General features: G+C 36.4%; 1 protein-coding gene across 2 annotated transcripts in view; it reads right to left on the reverse strand.

Moving 5' to 3' along the window:
• Positions 1–8,429: 8,429 nt before the first annotated feature.
• The window catches only part of LOC136123111 (bifunctional heparan sulfate N-deacetylase/N-sulfotransferase 4), a 239,054-nt gene continuing 227,015 nt past the window's right edge, over positions 8,430–20,468 (reverse strand). For both annotated transcript variants that reach the window (XM_065877191.1, XM_065877190.1), the window contains 3 exons: positions 20,216–20,325; positions 16,434–16,536; positions 8,430–8,549 (listed from right to left, as the gene is read on the reverse strand). In XM_065877191.1, coding sequence (XP_065733263.1) covers positions 8,430–8,549; positions 16,434–16,536; positions 20,216–20,325 — 333 coding nt within the window. The remainder of the gene's footprint in view (positions 8,550–16,433; positions 16,537–20,215; positions 20,326–20,468) is intronic.

Consider the following 20,468-nt stretch of genomic DNA (forward strand, 5'->3'; position numbering starts at 1 on the left):
TTCTATTATTTCTCAATAATAACACTTAAACAATTTTGTGTTATTCTTTATAAATATGACGATCTACTTTGCACATTCTCTCAGTGTTGTGAATAAATCCATCCCTTCCAGGAAACTTTAATTTAATTTAATTTCAGTATTCAATTATAATTTTTTTTATTCATAGATCTTGGACTTCAGTTTCTTTTATCTGTGCTCTATTCTTAGGTTCCTATCCTCAATTCTTTATTCAGGAAGAAATGAGACTCATAAGGATCCCATAACTTGGTCAACCACATAAAAATAGTTGAGAGAACTAGAATTTTAAAGTGTGGATATGCATTTTAAAATATGAATTTTGAAATAGATATGCACAAAGTAGCTAATAACAGCAAACACTCATAATGGGCAGCTACTGTTCTAGGTGCTTTTATGTATTTTAACTCATATAATCGTCACAATAACCTCAAGGGGTAGCTGATATTAGTATCTGCAATGTGGAGATGAGGAAATTGTAGCATATTGAGTGTACGTAATGTGCCTGAGGAACCTCACACAGTGGATAAGTGGCATTGCCAGGAGTTGAGCTTTGACTCTGGCTTCAGAATTCCATATAACACATTATGCACTGGACTTCTCTTCAGGTTGAAATAGCTTAAAATAGTTTGAGAGATTTTGTTACAGAAATCATGAGGGGTTCATACACATTGGTTCATTTCAGAGAATAGCACAGGCAATGCTAAATGCTTGCTTTTTTATATTGATTATAAAAAGAGGTGGGAAGAGGTGGCTGGTGATTGTATACATTGTATGTTACCTGTGACAAAGGCATAATTTCTTATTAACTAAGTTTATTGTCATGTTTCTTTTTAGCTTCGCTGTGCTACTGAAATGGGAACCAAGTGTCCTCAGGGTCTTGTCTGTGGGAACATTATTTATCTCTTCAATACATAGCTATAGGTTTGCATATGTTTAATTTCGAGATGTTAAAGTCTTCTGGATAAGACTCTGTGTGATTTCCAGGCGACGTCCTGAGAATGTAGGAGAGAATTACAATTGATTTAGACCTGTGAGCATTTAGTCCATAGACTATTACCTGGAAGTTCAGAAAGAAAAACATGTCTATAGCTTCACTCCATAGAGCATAGCGTGAAGAGAACTTATTTTAGATAATGTAGACAAACCACAATCTGTTGGTTTTGAACCTCAAATGCTGTGTTACAATAAGCCCCCCACCTCCAACACTCCCCAAAACACACTACGCTATCCTTGACTTGTTGTCCATCTTTATCAGCAAACAAAATGGAGGAAAATATACTCAATATAAAAGTTCCTCTCTGGACACACCCTTCCCTTCCTTTCCTTGGTACATTTGGTCCAGGTACTAAGATGCCTTCTCTTCCTCCAGGTCAGAAGTAGTTGAGGTTTCTTGCTGCTCTTCTGAAATCACTGCTGACAATTATACAACCCACAGTGATTCTGGTCTCATACCAACTCATGTGATCTAGAAGTGGTCATTGGTATCCACAAAAATGTAGTCCTGATTCTCTTGTATCCTTTCAAATTGGCTTCTGGCTTCTCTTTTCTGCTGTATAGTCTTACCCTGCAGCTAGTGTCTTACTCCTGGTGTACCATTTAGAATTCCAAAAAGATTTGTAAGATTTAAGAAAATGAGAATGGGGCTTCCCTGGTGGCGCAGTGGTTGAGAGTCCGCCTGTCGATGCAGGGGACGCGGGTTCGTGCCCCGGTATGGGAGGATCCCACATGCCGCGGAGCGGCTGGGCCCGTGAGCCGTGGCCGCTGGGCCTGCGCGTCCGGAGCCTGTGCTCCGCGGAGGGAGAGGCCACAGCGGTGAGAGGCCCGCGTACCGCAAAAAAAAAAAAAAAAAAAAAAAAGAAAATGAGAATGAAGTCTTACATAATTAAGAATATCCTAGAAATAATTGCTTTTACATGGACATATCTGATTATATGGCGATATTCGAATTCCACTTGATTTGAAAAAGAAAGTGCCAATGTTTGTGACATAGCAGTTCCACCTATCTTTTTTCTTGGCAGTGTTTCCACAGACATTTTACATGTATCATTAAACAATTAGCGTTACTTCCTTTGTCAGTAGGAAAAATAAATCTTTAAAACTCAAGGGCCTCAATGGTCAAATACCAAGTCAATGATCTCTTATCCCCTTCAGCATGTTGAACTCATTTTAATTCTAAGCCATGCACTTTTACCACATGAAGGGCATTGTAGACAGGCGGCTCTTAGCTTTGTACTGATTGCAAACAAACATATTTGTAGGCAGCACTACTGTGAGATCTTTACACCAATATAAAAAAACAACAGTCGGGGTCGTTCAATTCCTGATATGTCTAGGGATGTTTAATTTGGTCTGTTTGGCTGGTCTTGTTAGATAAGAATAGGCAACTGGGATGTACAAACATAAAGACTCTTTAGAGGACAGGCAATACCTTTAAATGCAAACAGCCATGAATACGTACACCTTGGTGCTATGAGTGAGAGAATGACTTTGTATAAGTTTTATGCTTACAGATTGAAGTTCATTTCTTACTAGTATAAAGATATAAAGTAATGCATATGTTCATTTAACAATTACTTATCTTGTGCCAGGTACTGTGTTACGCATGAGAGACGAAAAAAGGAAAAGACATTTCTCATTCTAATAATTTACAGTATAGCACGTAGACAACACTACAATGTAGGTGAAACAATAATGGTGTAATCTAAGAATATCAAACCAGCTGCTGGAATTATAGTGATAAATATATTATCATTATTACCCAGATATTGAGGGCCTAATGCCAAGGGAAATGGAAGATTTCTGGTACAACTTAAGGCCAGAGATGCAACATTGAGAAGACTGATACTTCTGTGATTTAGATATGAAGGAATTGGCGAGTAAAAGGGAAGGGACTTACACAGCCAGGTTGCTTGAAATTCAAAGTGGTACTGTGTTAGTGAATTAGCAATGCCAATTCAAGTGTTCTAGGCAGCAGCATGTACAAAGACCTAGAGATGTAAAAATCATGAGGTAATTGGAGAATTGTAAATAGGTGATTGTTAGTAGAATTTGGAATGTAGTTTTTAAAGATTGTGAAATAAGAATGGCCAGGTAGACAAAATCACAGATCATAAAGGAACTTCATGGAATATATATTGGAGTTTGCATATTGTCCTTTACATTTGGGGAACATTTGAAGGTTTTCTAAGGTAAAGCATAGTTTGATCCTATTTACAAGTTATAAAGACCATTCCAACATTAGTGTGGTGTATGATTTAGAGAGAAATGACAGCTCCAGGTCAGAGTGTGTGACAAAATTCTAGGAGAGATAAGGAGAGCCTGTAGTAAAACAGTGGTTAGAGGTATGGTGTGAAGTCTAGATGGACTCAATATTTCATACTTTGTTGACATCTGGAAAATTGGGATGATCTTAAATGGCCTACCCACAAAGTCTGCCTCCTTTCTGCTTCTGTGGGCAAGGTACCCTAGCCAAAACTTGTCCTTATCAAGTGGATCAGGTACAGTTTCTGCTTGTCCCTGAAAGTGGGTTTCAGTTCCCTGCCAGCCTGAGAATTACTCAAACTAGCCAATTACATGTTCTTGCGGGAACCAAGGGCCACCTTGACCTCTTGGTGCTACAAAGCTTGTCTCTCACGGCCCTGGTTATTCATTTCTTCCCAAGTGCAGCCCCTTTGGCATCTGGCATGGTGTGCAATGTCCTCTTCCCAGGCTGTTGAGTATATGTAACAAATAAACCGCTGTTGATCCCACCTCTTCAGTATTGGGAGTTGTGTGTTTGGCATCCCCTGATAACTGTAGGGCAAGAATTCAGCTCTCACCATTGGGGTGAATAGGAGGTGATCAAAAACAAGTAGATGGAGAGAATAGAGATTAGAACTGTGCTGTCCAACATAGAAACCTCTAGCCCCATGTGGCTATCAAGCACTTGGAATGTGGCAAGTCCAAAATTGTTATGTGCTCTACGGGTGAAATACAAATTAGATTTTGAAGGTTCAGTATGACCACAAGGGTATAAAAATCTCATTATTAATTTTTTAATTGATTTCATGTTGAAATAATATTTTAGACATATTGTATTAAATAAAATATGAGAAACAGTATAATAGTTTTGAATGGAAATTAACTATTTATATAAATGTCTTATTGGGGGCCTGAAATACCAGACATTTGCAATGAAAAATGCAACAAAAATAATATTTGGTATTAATAAATATAATAGGAAACAATATATTATATAATAGAGTGCTTCATTTGTGGGAAGGAGATCTTATCACAAGAGGTGAAGTTGGAAATAAAGACTCGTAGAGAATTCAGATAAATTTTCTTGTAATTTTTAACTATCTAGTATCTTTAAGCATTGATTTGTTATTACATATATCTCTTCATTAAATTTTATGACTTTCCTTTGAGGGAGTTGTACCTCTAGACCTGATATTCCTGATAGAGGATCTGTTGGGTTGCAAAAAATTTGAAGAGAGAGATATAAAGAGAAGATAAGGGGAAGGTATTCTACTAGATAAACTGAGGATTAAGTAGGTAGGAGGAAAGGGACAAAGAGACTTCAATAGAAGGGACTGAGCTGGAATGATTTTTCTCTGACTGTTGATCAGAACAATAGCAGGGAGTCATGCGAAATTTATTTTTGAATGATGATGGTGAAGACAGTTTCTCATTTTAACCAAATACAGTTAATTATATGTTTAAGATATATATGTTTTATTAATAAAGGGAATAGAAAAACATATTCTTGTCTGATGAAAAAAGATATAGTGGTTTGCATATTATACGTTATTTCTGTAACAAACATGTTCCAGCACAACCACATAAGGCAATGGGCTAAGTTGTCTAAATATATTCTCATTTAATGTTTACAGTGACCCAATGAGTAATACTTTATTGTCTCTATTTTACAAAAAAGGAAACTGTGACTCAGGGAAGTTCCACAAATTGTCCGAGGCCACATAGCTTGCCTGAGGCAGAACTGGGATGTGAACCCAGATACCCAAAGTCCCCTCTCATAATTTCCTGGTTACACTTGTTATATGTTTGGAATTTAGGGAACATGTATAGAGCAAACCAAGTCAAAGGGAAGGAAATAGATTCATCTATGGGTGAAAACCTTGGATTTTAGAGGAGAAACAACATTACTCTAGTGGCCATACCAGCAGTAATATTTATTCTGAAGAAGTGAGAACCGAAGATATGTTATGCATGTACTACATCAGTTATTTAACAATTTCAGTAAAAGCAGAGTTCTCTTTATGTTCTCCCCAACCACCTCACTGGCTCACACAAGAAAATATTCATTTGCATATATATACATATACTGAACAAACATATGTACCTATGGCCAAGCTGTGTTCCTACAGTTGAAGTAAAATCCTATATGCAAGACGACTCTTTGATTTTTTTTCTTTTTGAAATCATTGGCCAGCATTGTTTTTGAGGGACCTCCATCAAGCAAATGGTTAATATCTTATCTAGCCACCAAAAGCAGGCTTGTAAGATATTATTCAAGTGTAAATTGTTTGCATAATTAAAAATAAATCGACACTCATGGTAAGCAGGTCACTTTATATCATATTAAAACAGTGAGATAGAAGAACAAAAACTCCATTAGGTATATGTGAACGGGTTTGTTGAAATCAAGGCAAATAAAATCTCTTATTGGATGAAGAACTACCTTTTTTTGTAGAAAAAAAATACAGTGTTAGAAGGAGTATAAACTTTTCTCACTAGCATTCTTCTTTGTTGCTTATTTAATTGTTTTGAGGCCATTGTTAAACACAAACAAAATTTGTTTTTGTATGAGATTCGTAATATAATTTTTAGAGGCTGGTATTTGAAAAGCATATATTAATATATTTTGATATAGGGTTATAATCAAATATTGTGCCTTACCTTTATTAATGTAATCAATGATTATATTTGTAAGTTAGGCAGTTGGAATAAGGAAAGAGGAGAAATATTGGCTTGTTTAAAGGTTTTAGGAAGTTCTTTAAAATTTTAAAAAGTATGTCATTCAAGACCATGAAAGATAATTTATTTAGAGTTAAACTATTACCTATGCTAAATATTGAGTCAATAGTTCTGACGTAGCCAGTGGGTAAAAATTGGGAAAACCAAGATATTCTTAAAACTAAAAATTTTCCAGATTTATTATAATCTTCTCATAGCCCAGAGTCCCTTTAAGTAGTTTACTGTAAGAGTTGAATTACATAATTAAAATTTGTTTTGTTGTCTTCACTGTCAATCTTAGTAAGAAAAATGTGCATACTGATTGAAATGAACCAGGGAAGAAAAGACTAGTTGAATTTGTGGGAATTTTGCTCCCAGCTATTTGTAGGTAGGTGAATGATACTATATGCATTATTTAGAAAAAATAAGAAAATGCAGAAAATTAGTTACATTTAAAAAAATCTGGTGATTAGGTGGACTTTGAATTATATGAATTTTACTCAATATGAAAAGTATCTCCCCTCTTTTCTACAAATATCTCTTTTTTCCCACTTGGGAAAAAAATGTTAATCTCTACTTCACGAAAGAAAAAATTAGAATGTAACTGGAGGAAACTAGTGAACAAATAAATCAAAAGTTAGAGTTCTAAATACACAATTCTTACGATTTTAGTGTGCTTTAATGGAATGCTATCAAGCACATGCTCACCTAAGTAACAATAAGGTGGAGAAACTGAGTCTCACACTGAACAAAGAACAGCAAAAGCAACAGTTTTGTGATTTGTATCAATTCATACCCAAGAAAAATCTTAACATTTTCTGAAAAAGATCAAGAGCCTTTAGATGCAGTGGGAAAACAACAGGAAAACAAACATCTTAATGAAGTATAGAGCCAAAGGTGAATCCTGTTTCTTGATTCTCTTTTAGATCATACTTGAATTGTTTGCTTAAAACCACAAACAACAAATAAACAGAAACGATGATCTTCAGTTTCCTTTGAAGACACTGAATTATGTCAAGCATAACTGCTCAAATTATAGGAGAAAGTAATATTATTTATAGCCTATAGAAAAATTACTCTGGAGGAAGGATGGATTGATAGGTAATGCTACCAAAGCCACTTTGATTTACTGTTCTGCTGAAATTTTACATTCATGTATCACGGAAAAGATTAACAAACCTTTAACATACCTTCATTGACAAATGAGACAAAAATCCTCCAAATGGGAGAGTAACCTATAACTCTAAGACAGGAAGAGCATCACTTCTTCTCTAGAAATTAATTTTTGGATGGCATGGATGAGAGATATGGTTTAATTTAGAGAATTCATGGTGTTTAAAGAGGTAAGCTTTAGATTACATTTCTTCTGTTAAATAGGCATTAAAAACATAATATTCTGCATTAGTATACATACTGACACATATAAAAGTCCATGCTTTAAACGATTGACATGTACTACATAAAAGGCACAAGTGCCTCTCTCTACCTGTAAACACATACTGGTATTTTCATTCCATGTCTTATCAGTAAAGTTTTTTTTCTTCTGTGGATAGTGAAAAAATATATAAATACTACATTATTGTCAAGGTGGAAATACCTAGATTAATAGTATGGTAAGATTTTTACCCATGGAAAGATGGGTAGTTAATATAACCTTACACACAGTAGTTAATATTATGCAAAGTATGCACTTTCTCATTCATTTTCCCCCCAAATCTCTGATAGCCGCTGTTGGAACCATAATGCAAAATTCACTGAGAATGGCATGCCTGCCAGATAAAATACTATTGTCAGTGAATATGGAAATTTTCAGATAGTCTCCTCCTATAAGAGGAAAACAGACCAAAGATGTGGAAGGTTACAACTTTGCAACTTCTTTAGCAAGTCAAAGAAATTCATAAAGAGGAGTAACAGAGGAAAACATGTGTGGGCTAAATATAATACGTAATAACTGCTCAGAATAAGAGCATAGGATTATACTTATAATTTCATAACAAAATCAAAATTGTTTTTAAATTAGCAAGGGAAAATGTAAGCCCTTAATTCAGATATTGGGTTACTACTAGCCTCATTTACAGATATCTCAGTCCTTATCTTTTCCTCAAGATTCTAATTTGTCTCTGCATATAATCAGTGTTCTCAGTCAAACACAGTTTCTGAAACCTTATGGTCAACAGAGGAACTGGGCTGTGTTATGATCCCCACATTGGAAACTGGGTAATGCCACAAAACCCCACATTATTTCTCAAAAGTCACACAGGGATTGATGCTAGTAATTGCCAATGAGTGCATATATAAGTTTTCATTTTATGAAAAAGATAGAAGGAGATTTATTCACACGATCCTCTGTTGACAGTCACAAGTGCATTAAGGGGATAAAAGATGGGGGGGTTTGTTTTTCTGTTTCATAGTAAAAGTCAGTATCTTGGGAGCCTTGGTTCTTCTCTCCAGTGCTATCTCACTTTTTGTAGCTCCTGTCTCAGCCATGATGGGAGAGGCTGTCCCAGTCTGTGTAGCAGTTTGGACAGTTCCACATTATGATCTCGGTAGTAATTAGAGAGGAAGGTTCTAGACTGAAAAGTGAAAAGAAAAAGAAGGCAAAGGAAGCTATTAATTCATTAAATGAGATTGCGCACATTTCTTAAGAAATTCTACTACACTAGGACCGGCTATAAAATAGGTATTTCTTTGTAGTTTTCTGCAGATATCACTCATTTTTACCATTAGAAAATATTTGGCAGAAGTATAGCTGTAAAATAAAAATGGGTCCAGGTATAACTTACGTGCCTTATACAACCACTAAAACACCAATTTATTAAGGGATTGCTGAAGTCTATGTAGGGAGAAAAGTTGATAAGAAGTATATAATACTAAAGAAGAATGAGGTACGTAGGGACCAGATGTGATACCAAATGTACAGAAAAAACATCTGTTTTTTAAATTGGTCACTTTATGTAAAATTGGGTCATAGCATAAAGATGAAAAATGAACATAATCACAAAAGCTGAATTTCATGATTAAAGAAATAACTTGCAATTTATAAAATGTTTTCTATATTTATTCAGGACCAAAACAGTTTTTTTTGAAAAATCATTAAGCATTTCTTCTTCAAAGATATTATAAGGTATCATTATAAAGATCACTATAATGATCTTTCCTGTGATTCTTATATTCCTAACCAAGCTGGAGTGATGGGCCATTTTTAGATGAATGGTTTAAAAAAGGATTATCAGATACATCTGTGGTTTTAGTTTATTTCTGGAAGACAGAAAATTTATAATTGGTCTTTCTCTGTGGATGTCACTTACCTCATATTAGAACCCAATGAACATAGTTCTGTGTCTCTTTGATAAAATAGTAGAGATGAACATTTTTCCTGTGAAAATATAGGCAGCAATGGCCCATGTATTGGCTTCCATCTGGTCAAAGTTACACCATCTCTCTTAAGCCCTCCCAATATTTTAGCACAAATGAGTCTCTTTCTTCCTAAAACTCCCTTAGCCACTTTTGTGTGTACTGTGGAAATGGACTTAACATAACTACATTTTGTCTTGTACCATTCACCAGGAATTTCATTACATTTCTACCCTTAAACCAGATTGTAAACACTTCAAATTCTGGATAAGATTTTTATAGAAGTAGTGGAATTTTACACTGATTTCTTGGTAGATTAAAGTGATTTTTGAAGGCCTTTTGAAATTATTGAGTTCAAAGGTATAGTTTGAGGACGTTCTGGTTCTTCTATATCCATAGTAATACCTGATATCTTCCATCCTCCTTTTGCCCACCTTGTCTTAGGAGAGATACTCATTATATCTGCTCAGTTGATTGCTAATTGGTTTCCCAATCCTAGTCTATCTCTCATACTATAACTTTTATTGAAAGATTTTTTTTCCCCTCCCTTTTTGTAGTTTCACATTGTTTTGTGTATCTTATTATAAACAAGTGACTGTAACTAACTTATCCTCCTATAATAAATCTGGGCTCATAACTGTTTTATCCTGTATCCTATTTGTGATATTGTGATTCATAATAAGAAATATGAAGTTGATCATTGGCCCCATTTCTGGCACAGAGCTCCTAAAACCCTTGGAATTTCCTAAGTGAGATAGTGATAAAGGTATATTTTGTTATGTTGATGAGGTGGCTTATGGACCTCACCTAAGAATGGAGACTGGTGGCATGGGGAACCAACCTTGTGATTAAAAGGTTGGAACTTTTTATTTTTAAATTTTTCTACACAGCAGGTTCTTATTAGTCATCAGTTTTATACACATCAGTGTATACATGTCAATCCCAATCGCCCAATTCAGCACACCACCATCCCCACACCCCATAGGGCTTTCCCACCTTGGTGTCCATACATTTGTTCTCTACAACTGTGTCTCAACTTCCGCCCTGCAAACCGGTTCATCTGTACCATTTTTCTAGGTTCCACATACATGCGTTAATATATGATATTTGTTTTTCTCTTTCTGACTTACTTCATTCTGTATGACAGTCTCTAGATCCATCCACGTCTCAACAAATGACCCAATTTCGTTCCTTTTTATGGCTGAATAATATTCCATTGTATACATGTACCACAACTTCTTTATCCATTCGTCTGTCAATGGGCATTTAGGTTGCTTCCATGATCTGGCTATTGTAAATAGTGCTGCAATGAATATTGGGGTGCATGTGTCTTTTTGTTTTTTTTTTTTTTTGTTTTTTTTTTGTTGTTGTTGTTTTTTTGCGGTATGCGGGCCTCTCACTGTTGTGGCCTCTCCCGTCGCGGAGCACAGGCTCCGGATGCGCAGGCTCAGCGGCCATGGCTCACGGGCCCAGCCGCTCAGCGGCATGTGGGATCTTCCCAGACCGGGGCACGAACCCGTGTCCCCTGTATCGGCAGGTGGACTCCCAATCACTGCGCCACCAGGGAAGCCCCATGTGTCTTTTTGAATTATGGTTTTCTCTGGGTATATGCCCAGTAGTGGGATTGCTGGTTCATATGGTAATTCTATTTTTAGTTTTTTAAGGAACCTCCATACTGTTCTCCATAGTGGCTGTATCAATGTACATTCCCACCAACAGTGCAAGAGGGTTCCCTTTTCTCCACACCCTCTCCAGCATTTGTTGTTTGTAGATTTTCTGATGATGCCCATTCTAACTGGTGTGAGGTGATACCTCATTGTAGTTTTGATTTGCATTTCTCTAATAGTGATGTTGAGCAGCTCTTCATGTGCCTCTTGGCCATCTGTATGTCCTCTTTGCAGAAATGTCTATTTAGGTCTTCTGCCCATTTTTGGATTGGGTTGTTTGTTCTTTAATATTGAGCTGGATGAGCTGTTTATATAGTTTGGAGATTAACCCTTTGTCCATTGATTCATTTGCAAATATTTTCTCCCATTCTGAGGGTTGTCTTTTTGTCTTGTTTGTAGTTTCCTTTGCTGTGTAAAAGCTTTTAAGTTTCATTTGGTCCCATTTGTATATTTTTGTTTTTATTTCCATTACTCTAGGAGGTAGATCAAAAAAGATCTTGCTGTGATTTATGTCAAAGAGTGTTCTTCCTATGTTTTCCTCTAAGAGTTTTATAGTGTCCAGACTTACATTTAGGTCTCCAATCCATTTTGAATTTATTTTTGTGTATGGTGTTAGGGAGTGTTCTAATTTCATTCTTTTACATGTAGCTGTCCAGTTTTCCTAGCACCACTTATTGAAGAGGCTGTCTTTTCTCCATTGTATATCTTTGCCTCCTTTGTCATAGATTAGTTGACCATAGGTGCATGGGTTTATCTCCGGGCTTTCTGTCTTGTTCCATTAATCTATGTTTCTGTTTTTGTTCCAGGACCATACTGTCTTGATTACTGTAGCTTTGTAGTATAGTCTGAAGTCAGGAAGTCTGATTCCTCCAGCTCGATTTTTTTCCCTCAAGACTGCTTTGGCTATTCGGGGTCTTTTGTGTCTCCATACAAATTTTAAGATTTTTTTGTTCTAGTTCCGTAAAAAATGTCATTGGTAATTTGATAGGGGTTGCATTGAATCTGTAGATTGCTTTGGGTAGTATAGTCATTTTCACAACGTTGATTCTTCCAATCTAAGAACATGGTATATCTCTCCATCTGTTGGAATCATCTTTAATTTCTTTCATCAGTGTCTTATAGTTTTCTGCATACAGGTCTTTTGTCTCCTTAGGTAGGTTTATTCCTAGGTATTTTATTCTTTTTGTTGCAGTGATAAATGGGAGTGTTTCCTTAATTTCTCTTTCAGATTTTTCATCATTAGTGTATGGGAATGCAAGAGATTTCTGTGCATTAATTTTGTATCCTGCAACTTAACCAAATTCATTGATTAGCTCTAGCAGTTTTCTGGTGGCATCTTTAAGATTCTCTATGTATAGTATCATGTCATCTGCAAACAGTGACAGGTTTACTTCTTCTTTTCCAATGTGTATTCCTTTTATTTCTTTTTCTTTTCTGATTGCCGTGGCTAGGACTTCCAAGACTATGTTGAATAATAGTGGTGAGAGTGGACATCCTTGTGTTTTTCCTGATCTTAGAGGAAATGCTTTCAGTTTTTCACCATTGAGAATGATGTTTGCTGTGGGTTTGTCATATATGGCCTTTATTATGTTGAGGTAGGTTCCCTCTATGCCCACTTTCTGGAGAGTTTTTTTTATCATAAATGGGTGTTGAATTTTGTCAAAAGCTTTTTCTGCATCTATTGAGATGATCATATAGTTTTTATTCTTCAATTTGTTAATATGGTGTATTACATTGATTTGTATATATTGAAGAATCCTTGCATCCTTGGGATAAATCCCACTTGATCATGGTGTATGATCCTTTTAATGTGTTGTTGGATTCTGTTTGCTAGTATTTTGTTGAGGATTTTTGCATCTATATTCATCAGTGATATTGGTCTGTAATTTTCTTTTTTGTAGTATCTTTGTCTGGTTTTGGTATCAGGGTGATGGTGGCCTCATAGAATGAGTTTGGGAGTGTTCCTTCCTCTGCAATTTTTTGGAAGAGTTTGAGAAGGATGGGTGTTAGCTCTTCTCTACGTGTTTGATAGAATTCACCTGTGAAGGCATCTGGTCCTGGACTTTTGTTTGCTGGAAGATTTTTAATCACAGTTTCAATTTCATTCCTTGTGATTCATCTGTTCATATTTTCTCTTTCTTCCTGGTTCAGTCTTGGAAGGTTATACCTTTCTAAGAATGTGTCCATTTCTTCCAGGTTGTCCATTTTACTGGCATTCTCCTTTTTCATGTCTAATTTTATTGATTTGAGTCCTCTCCCTCTTTTCTTGATGAGTCTGGCTAATGGTTTATCAATTTTGTTTATCTTCTCAAAGAAACAGCTTTTAGTTTTATTGATCTTTGCTACTGTTTTCTTTGTTTCTATTTCATTTATTTCTGCTCTGATATTTATGATTTCTTTCCTTCTGCTAACTTTGGGTTTTGTTTGTTCTTCTTTCTCTAGTTCCTTTAGGTGTAAGGTTAGATTCTTTATTTGAGATTTTTCTTGTTTCTTGAGGTAGGCTTGTATAGCTATAAACTTCCCTCTTAAAACTGCTTTTGCCGCATCCCATAGGATTTGGATCGTCGTGTTTTCATGTCATTTTTTCTAGGTATTTTTTGATTTCCTCTTTGATTTCTTCAGTGATCTCTTGGTTATTTAGTAACGTATTGCTTAGTCCATGTGTTTGTGTTTTTTACATTTTTTCCCTGTAACATTTCTAATCTCACAGCATTGTGGTCAGAAAAGATGCTTGATGTGATTTCAGTTCTCTTAAATTTACTGAGGCTTGATTTTTGACCCAAGATGTGATCTATCCTGGAGAATGTTCTGTGCGCACTTGAGAAGGTAGTGTAATGTGCTGTTTCTGGATGGAATATCCTATAAATCTATGTGGTCTATTGTGTCATTTAAAGCTTGTGTTTCCTTATTTATTTTCATTTTGGATGATCTGTCCATTGGTGTGAGGTGTTAAAGTCCCCCACTATTATTGTGTTACTGTTGATTTCCTCTTTTACAGCTGTTAGCAGTTGCCTTAAGTATTGAGGTGCTCCTATGTTGGGAGTGTATATATTTATAATTGTTATATCTTCTTCTTGGATTGATCCCTTGATCATTATGTAGTGTCCTTCCTTGTCTCTTCTAACATTCTTTATTTGAAAGGCTATTTTACCTCATATGAGTATAGCTACTCCAGCTTTCTTTTGATTTCCATTTGCATGGAATATCTTTTTCCATACCCTCACTTTCAGTCTGTATGTGTCCCTAGATCTGCAGTGGGTCTTTTGTAGACTTGTTTTTGTATACATTCAGTAAGCCTGTGTCTTTTGGTTGGAGCATTTAATCCATACACGTTTAAGGTAATTACCGATATGTATGTTCCTGTGACCATTTTCTTAATTGTTTTGGGTTTGTTTTTGTAGGTCCTTTTCTTCTCTTGTGTTTCCCACTGAGAGAAGTTCCTTTAGCATTTGTTGTAGAGCTGGTTTGGTGGTGCTGAATTCTCTTTGCTTTTGCTTGTCTGTAAAGCTTTTGATTTCTCCATTGAAGCTGAATGAGATCCTTGCCGGGTAGAGTAATCTTGGTTGTAGGTTCTTCCCTTTCATCACTTTAAGTGTATCATGCCACTCCCTTCTGGCTTGTAGACTTTCTGCTGAGAAATCAGCTGTTAACCTTACGGGAGTTCCCTTGTATGTTTGTTGTTTTTCCCTTGCTGCTTTTAATAATTTTTCTTTGTCTTTAATTTTTGCCAATTTGATTACTATGTGTCTTGGCATGTTTCTCCTTGGTTTTATCCTGTATGGGACTCACTGCACTTCCTGGACTTGGGTGGCTATTTCCTTTCCCATGTTAGGGAAGTCTTCGACTATAATCTCTTCAAATATTTTCTGGGGTCCTTTCTCTCTTCTCCTTCTGGGACCCCTATAATGCGAATGTTGTTGCGTTTAGTGTTGTTCCAGAGGTCTCTTAGGCTGTCTTCATTTCTTTTCATTCTTTTTTCTTTATTCTGTTCTGCAGCAGTGAATTCCACCATTCTGTCTTCCAGGTCACTTATCTGTTCTTCTGCCTCAGTTATTTGCTATTGATTCCTTCTAGTGTAGTTTTCATTTCGGTTATTGTATTGTTCATCTCTGTTTGTTTGTTCTTTAATTCTTCTAGGTCTTTGTTAAACATTTCTTGCATCTCCTTGATCTTTGCCTCCATTCTTTTTCCAAGGTCCTGGATCATCTTCACTATCATTATTCTGAATTCTTTTTCTGGAAGGTTGCCTATCTCCACTTCATTTAGTTGTTTTTCTGGGGTTTTATCTTGTTCCTTCATCTGGTACATAGCCCTCTGCCTTTTCATCTTGTCTATCTTTCTGTGAATGTGGTTTTTGTTCTACAGGCTGCATGATTGTAGTTCTTCTTGCTTCTGCTGTGTGCCCTCTGGTGCATAAGGTTGGTTGGAACTTTAATGTTATCCCGTCACCATGGGGTAAGGGAGAGGGGCTGGAGGTTGAATCAATCACCATTTGTCAGTGATTTAATCAATCATGTCACTGTAATGAAACTTCCATAAAAACCCAAAAAGGATGGGGTTTGGAGAGTTTCTGGGTTGATGAACATGTAGAGAGACTAGAGAAATCAGAAAAGGCATGGAACCTCCACACCCTTACCCCATATCTTGGCCTATGCACCTCATATATCTGCACCTCATATATCTGATATATGTCATATATCTATTTCTGAGTTATATCCCTTTGTAATAAAACAGTGATCCAATAAGGAAAATGTTTCTCTGAGTTTTGGGAGCCACTCTAGCATATTCATCAGAACCAAGGAGGGGGGTTTTGGAACGTCCAGTCTATAGCCAGTGGTTCAAGATGGAGGTGATAACCTGGACTTGGGACTTGAGGTGAAAACCTGAACAGGGAGGGACAGTCTTGTAAGATGTGGCCCTTAGCCTGTGGGATCTGTTACTATCTTTTGGAAGACAGTGTCAGAATTGTGTTGAGTTGTGGGACACCCAGCTGGTGTCTGAGCCTTGCTTGGTGATGTGGAAGAACCTCTCCACCATATGTTGTAATTGGTGATCAGAGCAGTTTACTCTCCTTTGCTTAACTCAGTACCAGGCATTGTATAGGCGCTGGATATATGTATTTAATATGTAATAATAACACTTATATATTTTATCCAAAATCACTTGTTTAGTAGATAATTTATTTAAGTACTTTACACATTTGGAAAGGAATTACTGTTCAGTAAGTATTTATGTTTGAATTGCATCCCAGCACACAATTTCTACAGATATCTATCAATCATCTATCTCTGTTGGTCTGTTTATTTTCCAAATATATAAAACTATTGGTAGCAACAAAAAAGCAGAAAAAGGAATGAAATATATTGTCTACTAGCTTTGAAATAGTTGTATGCGCAGGGTTCTACCAGTGTATTTCAAAGATGAGGAAAATATTACCTCTGGATCCATGGGTGGATACTTTCGACCTTTACTTTTTCCAAGGCATTTGGTCTTTCCTCCTTCCAGTAGTTGACACCAAAAGCCCTTTTGGGGATCAAAACTACAAAAGATCAAATATATAAATGATAATAAAAATATAATGATTATAAGTTATACACAGATTTCTTTGACATCATTAAGTGGTATATAGTAAGGTGACTGAATGTAATGAAAATATACTTCTATTTTTTAACATCTTTATTGGAGTATAATTGCTTTACAATGGTGTGTTGGTTTCTGCTTTATAGCAAAGTGAATTAGCTATACATATACATATATCCCCATATCTCCTCCCTCTTACATCTCCCTCCCTCCCACTCTCCCAAACCCACCCCGATCTCCCTGTGCTATGTGGCTGCTTCCCACTAGCTATCTATCTTACATTTGGTAGTGTATATATGTCCATGCCACTCTCTCACTTTGTCCCAGCTTACCATTCCCCTGCCCCATGTCAAGTCCGTTCTCTAGTAGGTCTGCATCTTTATTCCCGTCTTACTCCTAGGTTCTTCATGACCACTTTTTTTTTTCTTTTTAGATTCCATATATATGTATTAGCATATGGTATTTGTTTGTCTCTTTCTGACTTACTTCACTCTGTATGACAGACTCTAGGTCCATCCACCTCACTACAAATAACTCAATTTCATTTCTTTTTATGGCTGAGTAATATTCCATTGTATATATGTGCCACATCTTCTTTATCCATTCATCTGTTGATGGACACTTACGTTGCTTCCATGTATATAAACCTGAATTAAAGCTTCTAAGAAAACTGCTATATTTTTTTTAACAGTTCAATATGTTTATACTTTTCAAGGAGGAAATTAAAAGGGTAAAGATATACTTCACTATATTTTTCCAAAGAACTTGAGACACAGATTATACAAATGGTGAATGTAAGAAAGATTAGACAAATCTTCATTTCTTTTGTTGAAGGCAGATGATCCTATTGGTTAATTCAGACCTGATACTCTTAAAGAAAATTCTAATGTTGTTTTGCTCCCATGGCTGCAAAATGTTACAAAAGAATGTGTGGCCTAATTATTTGGTTTAAACTCAGATATATAAGAATTTTTGTTTAGGACTAACAAGGTAGGAAAAATGAAAGAATAAACCAAATAGGAAGGGAAGTTTTAAATTTACTGCTATGGGACTTGCTGCGTGCATAAAACATCGAAAAGGTTTGCATTTTTGTTGCTCAGCAGATGTTTTAGAAAGATGGAGCATAATTGAGTAGGACGTAAAGTTAATTAGTTGCAGAATATTTTGTTGCCCTGGGCCCATTCCTATAATACCGGTGCACCTGCAATTTGCTTCTGCACATATGTGAACTCATTTAGGGGGAGAGGGAATTTTTCTTTACAGTTTCCTGCCCAATCTATTATTAGAGACCTGATCCTTGCAGTCCAGGTTGTCCTAGTACTTGTTATCAATTAAAATTAAATACATCACTGGTTAAATGGATAAAAGGAAGACAGAGTCATTTCCAACCTGGACTTTTCAATCTGCTCCTTGCCTATCATAGGCCTTTCTCTAGTTTTCATTAATTTCCCAAGAGGAAAAACAATTCTGCATGCTGTGCAAAATGCGATGGGGAAGGCAGCATAACAGTGCCCCTAAACAGCATTTTCTGCCTCAGGATGAGAATATTTAACTGCATTAAGGTAAAATACAGCTCTGGCAACCAAGCCAAGATATTTATACACACTAAGAGTATCTCCTTTGCTCTCCGGTGTACAGAGGTCTCAGGATGGGCTGCTGTCTCTCCTTGCTCTCCAAACAGCTGTTGTGAGGCAGAGCTTAATACAACCTGAGGAAGGAGAGCCATCCAGAATATTGAAAGTCATTCTTTTAGATAGGGTTGCCATAACCTTGAATCCACATTACTTTGCTGCCTTGGTTTCATTTACTGCATTGACCATGTTATATACCTGAAGTCTAACAATGGGCATTTATTCTTGCTAAGTTATATCAATTCCTTGTTTTATGGTTTGGTTTCAGTAGGCATGAAATTGTGAAATTAAGATGAAAAGCCTTTCTCAAATAACTGTTAGGCAACTTTGAGGATATGAATTTGTTGCCTTACAAGTTCTTTTATTACACTGAACATCACTATAGTTATTAATTTTTGTGATGTGTGAGATGTATTAAAAACCATATATTCTGTACTTGTTTGTAATCTCTTCTTTAAAAGTATGATTTTACAGGTTTATTGAACCATAAGGAACTATTTGTAGTAAACAGGACAGAACCATTCCCTAAACTACTGCAGGCAGGCAGGGGAAGACATGCTGACATCAATAAGTATTTATGTAAACGTATTATAGGAAGCTTTGTCTACTTAATCAACAGGGGCCATGCCTTGTGTTGTTATTTCCATGTGTAGGTAAAAACTTCATTAGACTTGTTTTAGTGGGTAAGGAACAACCCGATCTTATTGCTTCTTTTCCTGTCCTTCCATTACCCTCTCTAATTGTGTAATTGCTGATTCTAATCTGCTGTGAACTGGGAAATTATATAATCAAGCTTGTCAAAATTTTGTCTAAAACTTAATAGGCTGTATATCAGGCCTTTGTGAGGGCATCAAGTACATGCCCTTTTAAATATATATTTTGACTGCTTGGAGCTTTTGTTTTTGTTTGTTATTTTGCTTCTTTACACTTTTTTTTTCCATTTTCAATCACCCAAGTATATGATTTTATTTTCCCAAGATGACTGCAAGAATATCCCCCCTCCCGCATTCTCTTCTGCAGAACGCCCTTGCCCCTCCTCATCAAGAGGCAGAGGCTCCTTTCCCTCCCCTTGGGTTTGCACTGGCTCTAGTGACTTGGTTGCAATCAATAGAATATGGCATAAGTGATGCTATGTGACTTGCAAGGCTAGGTCAGAGAAGGCCTTGAACCACATTCCCTCGATATACCACCCCCTCTCAGAACACAAAGCCACTACACTGTGAGAAAGTCACACAGAGGTCTTGTCCCTCTGAGCTCAGCTTCGAGCTATCCCAGTCCAAGAGCCAAAGGTGTGAGTAAAGAAGCTTCAAGAAGACTCCAGTCTCCAGCCATTCAAGTCATACCTAGATATTCATGTCTCCCCAAATATGGCCCCAAGTATATATTTTGAGCAGACAAGTTGTCCTGGCTGTGTCCTGTCTAAATTCCCAGCTCACAGGACCCATGAGCATAATAAAATGGCTACGGTTACATGCCGGTAGGTTCTGGGTGGTCAGCCGTGTAATAAAAACTACAACATTACACGTGATTATATTTGGTTACACACAATTTAAAAAATACAGAGTAAAACATGAATGTATCCCTTTCCCAGTTCTGCCCAAAACACTACTCACTTTCACAGAGCTAATGGAGGCCATCAACATTTTATTTCTAACCTGTAAATTACTTGGGGAAAGAGATCATCTTTTTCACCTTTGTAACCTCAATTCCTAGAACACTTTCTGCATAGAGCAGGCATGTAGAAAGTTTACTTAAACAAATTTATACTGGGAAAAAGCTCACAAAAAGGGGAATTTGTGATACATAAAATGCCTATAAGGTAAAGTGTTCCTGGTATTCAAAAGGGAGACACTACATGAATAATGAGGACATTCCTTTGACTGCTTTTGAGTAGCATAATGATGTATAAATTCATACCTAGTATTAATGATGCTATATACACACCTACCGGTGATAATTTATGATGGAAAATAATGGAAATGAAATCAACCATGAGAATAGACTCACGTTAGTGCTTCAGAGTAATTATAATGAGGTGTAACTCCCAGAAACTTCTGGACTTCGTCCATCACAGTAACTGGGTCAGATCTCAGCTGCTGTCCATCAATAATTAGCAACTGTAGAGTCAAAAATAGTCACTTTATGAAGAACAAAATTAAATTAAATAGACCAAGCTGCCTCCCTTGACCTGGTATGATGTTAATCAATTAGATCAGTGTGAAAAGGAAGAAAATATGCACTACTTAGCATACATGTTAAT

This window comes from Phocoena phocoena, chromosome 5, assembly GCF_963924675.1.
Source record: "Phocoena phocoena chromosome 5, mPhoPho1.1, whole genome shotgun sequence".
Taxonomy (NCBI): Eukaryota; Metazoa; Chordata; class Mammalia; order Artiodactyla; family Phocoenidae; genus Phocoena; species Phocoena phocoena.